Source organism: Orycteropus afer, unplaced genomic scaffold, assembly GCF_000298275.1.
Source record: "Orycteropus afer afer isolate SDZICR_OR568_19922 unplaced genomic scaffold, OryAfe1.0 scaffold00918, whole genome shotgun sequence".
Taxonomy (NCBI): Eukaryota; Metazoa; Chordata; class Mammalia; order Tubulidentata; family Orycteropodidae; genus Orycteropus; species Orycteropus afer.
The window spans coordinates 321,946-330,286 of record NW_006922505.1 but is presented as its reverse complement, the minus strand read 5'-3'; the positions used below and the strand labels follow the sequence as shown (position 1 = coordinate 330,286).

Here is an 8,341-nt window from a genome sequence, read left to right as displayed (position 1 = left end):
CTTGGAAGGGTTGTACGAGATCCTGCATGGAGTGGGAGAACAATGTGGACTATAACTCAAAATCATGAAAAAAAGGGACCAGGATTGCTGGTTTGATAGAGCCTAGTGGAACCCCTAAGACTATGACCCCTAGCTGCCCTTCAGGTCTGGAATTGAACCCACTCCTGTGCCTTCCAGCCAAACAAAAGGCAGGCATGTGACCTGAACATTTACATTAGGTAGATACATTCCTTGGAGAGAACAATCATGAGAGAATAGAAAGGCTGTGTATACACAGGGAGACAGTTCAGTGGGCAGGAGTGCATGGGAAGGAAGGACACAGGAACAAGGTAACTATGGGGAGGAAGTGGGAAGAGAGCTGTTGTATTGTGAGAAATTACAGTCAACGTCATGAGACAAAGTGTGGGTGAGCTGCTGTGTGGAAAATGAATTTGGTCTGTAAACTTTCACCCAAATCACAATAAAAATTTTAAAAAAAAAACTTTGTGTATCAAAGGACTTTCTCAAGAAAATGAAGGGATGGCTTATAGAATGGGAGAAAATATTTGGGAACCATATTTCTGACAAGGGTTTAATGTCCATAATATATAAAGAACTCCTACAACTCAACAACAAAAAGACAAAATTTAATCCAATTAAAAAATGGGCAAAAATATGAATAGTTATTTCACCAAAGAAGATATACAAATGGCCAATAAGCACATGAAAGGATTGTCAAGGTCATTAGTTGTGCGTGTGTGTGTGTGTGTACTGATGAGATTCTGACTCAGCAACCTTGCAGGACACAGTAGAACTGCCCCATAGGGTTTCCTAAACTGTAATCTTTATAGGAGCAGATCTCTAGGTCTTGGAGACACTGGTGGGTTCAAATCACCAGCCTTTCAGTTAGTAGCCAAGCATTTAACCACTGAGCCCCCAGAGCTCCTTGAATATATAATGGAACATTATTCATCCATAAAGAGAAGCAAATTCTGATGCATGGAAGAACTTGAAAACGTTACACTGAGTCAAATAAGTCAGACACAAAAGGGCTAATATTGTATGATCTCATATCTAAAACAGACAAAAGTATAGAGAGCAAAGTTTGTTGGTGGTGACAAGGAGCAGACGGGAGAGGAAATGAGGAAGTATCGGTCAAGGGGTACCGAGTTTCTGTTTAGGGTGATAAAATTTGGAAATGGATAGTGGTGATGTTTGCACAACATGGTTGTGTTATTAATGTCACTGAATGATACACATAAGAATGATTCCAATGGCAAATGTTTTGTTACATATTTTTAACCACAACATAAGTGTTTAAAAATTATTTTTTTAAAAAAATAGAGATATATATGTATAGATATAGATATATAGCCTTGCACAGAAAGAATCATTTCTCTGTTTAAACTAATATGCTCATGCCAGATTCTGCATTGCTGGAAGCAAAAAGCCTTCTTTATCACTTGTTCATGACAAAATAATCTCTATTTTCTAGTTCTGGACTCTTGGCAAGGAGAGTGTAAGGGATTTACCGACTTCGTATGTCTAACTCCCCTTGTTTCGCAAACGTTAGGAGAAACTGCCACAATGGGTGACGGGATCGAACATTCATTCTCTCTACCAAGTAGGATGAAGAAATGCCAAAGATGCCAGGTCACTAAACAGGGTTTCCAGCCCTTCTGCTGATTTCATGAGAGGCTTTTGGCAAACATGTGATTGCTCCCTAGAGTAGAGAACTGTGGAAGGAGTAAGACAAAGAGACCTATATCCATACATCCAGGCCACCCCATGACAGACTGGGCTTTGCAGCCATTACAATTAATTGGCTCATGATAGTGTTGGATCACGGCCACTACATCTCAGGTGACAGACTTGCACTAGTTGCACTATGCATTTGGAGAAGAGAAAAGAAAGAATTCTCATCTGAGTTGGAGACACACTTCCTGCTTCACCTTCTCCCCTTTCTCTAACAGGGGGGATAATGCCTTTTTCAGTGGTTCTCAAGCTTTAGTGGTCATCGAGCACGCTACAGTGCGCGTTTACAGGGCATATTCTTGGGCCTCACTCCCAGAGTTTCTGACTGAGTAGCTCTGCCGTGGGGTCTAGGAACCTGCATTTTAGCCAGCACTCCATAAAATTTCAATATAAATTGCCTTCAGGACTTACTTTGGAAAAACATTGGCTCATGCATTATATGTCTTTGGATGTAACTCACCTTTTTAAAAAAATATATCATATTATATTTTAAGTCCGTTTGAAAAATTTGATACCTATAACGAGGCCATAAATAAGCTTGTACTTTTAGTCACTTAAGTTTCTTAAAGTATGACAAAATTCTAACTGGGAAGGTTGTACTTTAAAAGAACTATGAACAACCTGTAAATCACCCATTTTGCTTCACTTGGGATTATCAATTTTCACTTAGTTGTAACAATTACTGTGTACTTACCAAGAAATGCAGAGAAGTTTATCATGAATCCAAAAATACCACTCTCTGGAGGTGTGGTTCCAGTATCACTACAAAGAAAAGAAACATCCAAGTTATTACAAAGAAATTCGAGTTCAGAATTCTGGGCAGGCATGAAAGTGACAAATTTTACATTGTTTTTTATGAGTGCTTAGTCACTTTGAACTCCAAAGACTAGGCCTGATTTTGTTTTAAAGCATTTTATTCTTAAAACCCACTGGCATAGAGTTGATTCCAACTCATAGCAACCCTATAGGACAAAATAGAACTGCCACATAGGGTTTCCAAGGCCGTAAATCTTTATGGAAGCAGACTGTCTCATTTTTCTCCCACAGAGCAGCCAGTGGGTTTGAACTGCTGACTTTTAGGTTAACAGTCCAATGCTTTGACCACAGCACCACCAGAGCTCTTATTTCATCTTGGTTCTCAAAAATCTAAAATTCACTTCCTACCATAAGTTGTTATATTTTTCCCCCATAATAAAAAAACCCAGATGTTTAAAGTGAAAGATATTGGTGTTTCTTAAATGATGGACTTGATAAACTTGATGTGCAGTTAGTTCTCAGTGAAGAATTGAATATGACTGTTTTTTAATTAAAAGAAACTGATATAAAATCAAGTGTGGCAAATCCTAACATGGAAAACCCTAAATGAGAGGGACTGACACAGTAGCTGCAACAACAAGCTCAAACGTAACAATGATCATGAACATGGCACAGAATGGGCAACGTTTCATTTTTTTATCCATGAGGTTGCTGAGTCAGAGGCAACTGGGTGGCAACTAAGAACAATATATACCCAAATACATCTTTCAGTTTTCATTTTATTTCATACACAAGAGTTTGCACTGCTGCAAATAGAGTGAGGACATGCTGAGCAATCCCACTGATCGCTGTCAGTACTTTAGGAGCTCTACTGGCACAACAGATAAATGATTGGGGCCAACAGAAAAGTTGGTGGTTCAAACCCACCACCTGCTCCACGGGAGAAAGATGTAGCAGTCTTGGGAATCGTAAGGGCATGATTCCACTCTGTTCTATTGGGTAGCTATGAGCATCAACTTGATGGCACACATCATCAGGACTTTATAGAAACAGATACCAACTATATATTACCATATTTTTTTTTGCAAATAATGCTCTCATATAAATAATTTGTATACACATATAATGTGCAGAATGCACACAAACTAATGCATGAGTCCTGTGGGCTCGGGACCATAGTTGCAGGGGACTTCAAGCTCAATTGGCATAACACACTACACAAAACATTGTTCCACCTCCTACTTTGGTGAGTGGCAACTGGGATCTTAAAAGCTTGCAAGCAGCCATGTAGATGCAACAATGGGTCTCTCCTCATTCAGAGAAAAGAAGAATGAGAAAAGCCAAAGATTCATGGAAACAATTGGTCCAAGCAACTGGTACACCATGCAATCCACAGCCTATACGACTATAAGACCAGACAAACTAGATGGTGCCTGGCTACCACTGTCAACCACTCGGAGGAGGATCTATGTAGGAGATCCTGGATAGAGAGGGAGAACAACGTGGAACAAAACTCAAAATCAATTGGGGAAAAAAATGGGGGTGGGGACCAGGTTTGGCTGTCTGAGAGAGCTTGGTAGAACCACTGAGACTATGGCCCCTAGCTGCCCTTCAGGTCTGGAATTGAACCCACACCTGTGGCTTCCAGCCAAACAAAAGACAGGCATGTGAGTTGAACATTTACCCAAGGTAGATACACTCCTTGGAGAGAACATTCATGGGAGAAAGAAGGGCTGCTTATGCAAAGGGAGATAGCTCAGGGGTCAGGAGTGCATGGAGGGATGGACACTGGGAAGAGGTAACTGTGGGGAGGAAGTGGGAGGGGAGCTGTTGCATTGTGGTAAACTGTGGTCAATGACATGAGACAAAGTGTATGTGAACAGCTGTATGGAAAGTGAATTTGCTCTGTAAACTTTCACCCAAATCACAATTTAAATTAAAAAAAAAAAACCTAATGCATGAGGGGATTGTGAGGTTTGCAACTTTATTGGCATGCACGTTATTTGTGTAAACATAAGGTAATCGTGATGGAGAATTATTTTAACAAAGGAGCCTGGGTGGCACAGGTGGTTCGCTATTGGCCACTAAAGGTTGGTAGTTCAAACCCACCCACTGCTTTCATGGAAGAAAGGCCTGGCAAACTGCTTCTGTAAAGATTACAGCCAAGGAGAACTATTAGGTATGTCTATGCAGGGGGAAGTGTGCCCATGACCATGTATAGGGTTGGCAGACAATGTTTCTACAAGTATATCTGTATGTTCTGTAAGAATTCCCATGTATATAGTAGAGCTGACAAGGGACAAGGTTGTAGTCACTTCTTGGCCACAGCCAGCTACCCAGAGAGAGTGAATAGTTGGACCTGTGGGCTCAGGACTATGGTTGCAGGGAACATCAAGCTCAATTGGCATAACATACCACACAAAACATTGTTCTACATCCTACTTTGGTGAGTAGTGACTGAAATCTTAAAAGCTTGCAAGTGGCCACCTAGATGCAACAAATGGGTCTCTCCTTGTCCAGAGTAAAGAAGAATGAAGAAAACCAAAGATGCATGGAAACAATCAGTCAAGGCAACTGGTACACCATGTGATCCTCAGCCTATATGACTATGAGACCAGAACTAGATGGTGCCCGGCTACCACTGGCAACCACTTGGAGGGGAATCTATGTAGGAGATCCTGGATAGAGTGGGAGAACAAGTGGAATAAAACTCAAAACTAAAATTAAAAAAAAAAAGGGAACCAGGTTTGCTGGTCTGATAGAGCCTGATGGGACCACTGAGACTACACCCCTAGCTGCCCTTCAGGTCTGGAATTGAACCCACTCCTGTGGCTTCCAGCCAAACAAAAGACAGGCATATGAGCTGAACCTTTACATTAAGTAGATACACTCAATCATGGGAGAACAGAAGGGCTGTGTATGTACAGAGAGACAGCTCAGTGAGCAGGAGTGCATGGGAGGGACCATGAGAAGAGGTAACTATGGGGAGGAAGAGGAAGAGGAACTGTTGCATTGTGGGAAATTGCAGTCAATGTCATGAGACTAAGTGTATGGGAGCTGCTGTGTGGAAAGTGAATTTGCTCTGTAAACTTTCACTCAAACCACAATAAAAATAAAAATTAAAAAATAAAAAGATTACAGCCAAGGAAATTCTACAAAATAGTTCTACTCTGTAACACATGGGATCTTCATGAGTCAGAAGCCTATCCAACAGCAACTAAGAACAACAACAATTATTTAAGCAAAAAAATTTCTATAAAGCATTTTCAGGTACATTCCATCAATTAATTAAGTAAATGTGTTAGAAGTGGTGTTTGATATGTTTTCTCTGTTCATTAATGCAAAGTTGTAAGCATTTGGATTTCCAGCTTGCATAAATACAGCAACTTTTCCAGTCTTAAACTGATTGCAAAAGAGCTCCAAACATGAAACAACTTGTACCTTGTTTGAGTGAGTGTTTCCACATTTAAAAACAATTCTGAAATTTAAGCACTGAAATACTGATCACATTGAAAAAACATGCTTCGGTGTTTGAAGACTACCACAAGAAGCTTGCATATGCAGAAAACAGAAACCTTTAAGTTTTGTGAGTGTGTAATATTAAAAGAGGAGTTAGAAGAAATACAACCAGAATGCTCCTTAAAAGCGAGGATGGCAAGGCTTTAGTTTGCTTACTTTGGACACATCAGGAAAAATATTTCCAGAAAAGAACATCATGTCTGATAAAGAAGAAGGTCAGCAAAAATGAGGAACCCTCCTTCTGACTGATTAACACAATGACCACAAACATACCAAAGATTATGAAGATGGCAAGGACCAGACAACATTTCATTCTGTTAAACATAAGGTTGCCATGAGTCAGCGCTGACTGGACAGCAATGAACAACATAAAGAAGTTAATATTCCCTCTTTCAACAAACATCTTCATTCCCAATTGTTTCCATCTCACTGTCACTTATAACCTGTAAGAACTCAAAGGATTTAGTATTTAATATTACCACTTCTATTTTTCATGCCATAGTAATGTTGTGTTGGAGAAGCCTGCCCAATGTCCAAGATGCTTTTCTGCGCAGCGTGTGGTGCTAAGTGGACAGTGAGGAAAGAATAGAAACCAGAGATGGGAAGAAGGCCCAAGGTTAACTCTCCCAGGGAAATCAAGTCTTCCTCTCCTGGTCTCAGGGTATGAAAAAGCAGCTACCAAGGGCCTCATCTTGGAGTACAGGCAGTCCACGATTTACACGTATTTAAATTACAACAAACTGCACCTACCATCAGTGTAAGTGAAACACTGCATTTTCACAGAGGTCACTGGAAAATGCATGCAGGAGGTATGGAAAAAATTGCTCAATTATATGAATATGTTCCAAGCATTGGATTAGGATAATAGAAGAGATAATAAAAGAGATTAAGATAATAGATCAGTGGAAAAACTGTCCATATGGCAAGAACATGAATTTAGAATTTGATATCATTGATGTGGAACAGTTCATAGATCATGAAGAAGGGGAACTGACAATTCAGGACTTAATAGATTTTTAAGAGGAAAGAAATGCCAAAAAAGAAAGTAATAATGAGAAAGAGGAAAGAGAGATTTTCAAAAAAAAAAAAATTTATAATGAAAGGATTAGCTCAGGTTTTTTCTAAACCAAATTAGGAGCTTCCACTGCTTAAAAACATGGACCCAAATGCTGATTGCTTAAGTCAACATGCAAATTTCAGGAATCAGTAACATGTTACTGTGAAATATATGAAAAAAGAAGAAAAGGACCACACAGACAACCGACTAATTTTCTGACTAGCAATGCCATCCCCATTCCCAGGGATAATCGAGATGATCCAGAACCTTCCACAGGTGGAGTTGTTACGGCACCTGACAAAATGTCAATGTTGTCCAACTCTTCATCATTGGGGTAAATTTTTTATGATTTGTCTATTTTTTTATGTATGTTTTAAAACGTACCTGTAAGTTTATATGTAATATTTCCACTTCCAAAGACAATAAAGATCAGATTTATAAAGATACAGATAATTAAAGGCAATAATAATGAAAACTAAACAAACAAATAAAAAAAGATACATTCAACTTATGTCAGAACCAGCTAACGACAAAGTAAGCATTCGAATGGAGCTCTGTTCTAAGTCAGGAACAACTTGTACTTGTTACCACAGGTCTAAGAGTAACCAGCCCACCTCAGACACGCCATATGCCTGGAGTTGGAGCAGAGAAAGATGCGCTTTTTGTTTGCTCACTGTGGAGACAAAGAAGGAAAGGGGAGAGTGAGAAAGATATTTAGGGTAAGTAGTTGGGAGGAAGAAGGTGCTTAACAGGAAATGAGAAGGCTAAGCTCGTGGGCATTTGTATACACATATTTTTATGTGCTGCATATGTATTCATATATATAACAGAGCACATAGGGGGCACAGTTACGGAAAATTCCTAGACATATCCAAACACCTTTAAACCCAAAGGCTCAGGATCATAGTCTCAGGGGACATCTCCGTCAATTAGCATAACACAGTTTGTAAAGATAATGTTCTACATCCTGGTTTGGTGAGTAGCATTTGAAGTCTTAAAAGGATGCAAGTGCATTTGACAAGTGACTTATCTCTAGAATTTATAGAAAACTCCAACACCTTAAAAACAAAAAGACAAAAAATCCAATTAAAAAATGGGCAGAAGACATGAATAGACATTTCACCAAGCATGATATTCAAGCGGCCAACAAACATATGAAGAAATGCTCACGATCATTAGCTATTAGACAGATGCAAATCAAAGCAACAATGAGATACCATCTTGCTCCAGCACTAGTACCAAAGTTCAACAAGACAGAAAATAACAAATGCTGGC

General features: G+C 39.5%; 1 protein-coding gene across 1 annotated transcript in view; it reads right to left on the bottom strand.

Moving 5' to 3' along the window:
• Positions 1-8,341, bottom strand: part of DRAM1 (DNA damage regulated autophagy modulator 1) — a 93,256-nt gene that overhangs the window by 37,203 nt on the left and 47,712 nt on the right. Inside the window, exon 2 of the mRNA XM_007958306.2 lies at positions 2,429-2,496. Within this exon, the coding sequence (XP_007956497.1) occupies positions 2,429-2,496 (68 nt within the window). The remainder of the gene's footprint in view (positions 1-2,428; positions 2,497-8,341) is intronic.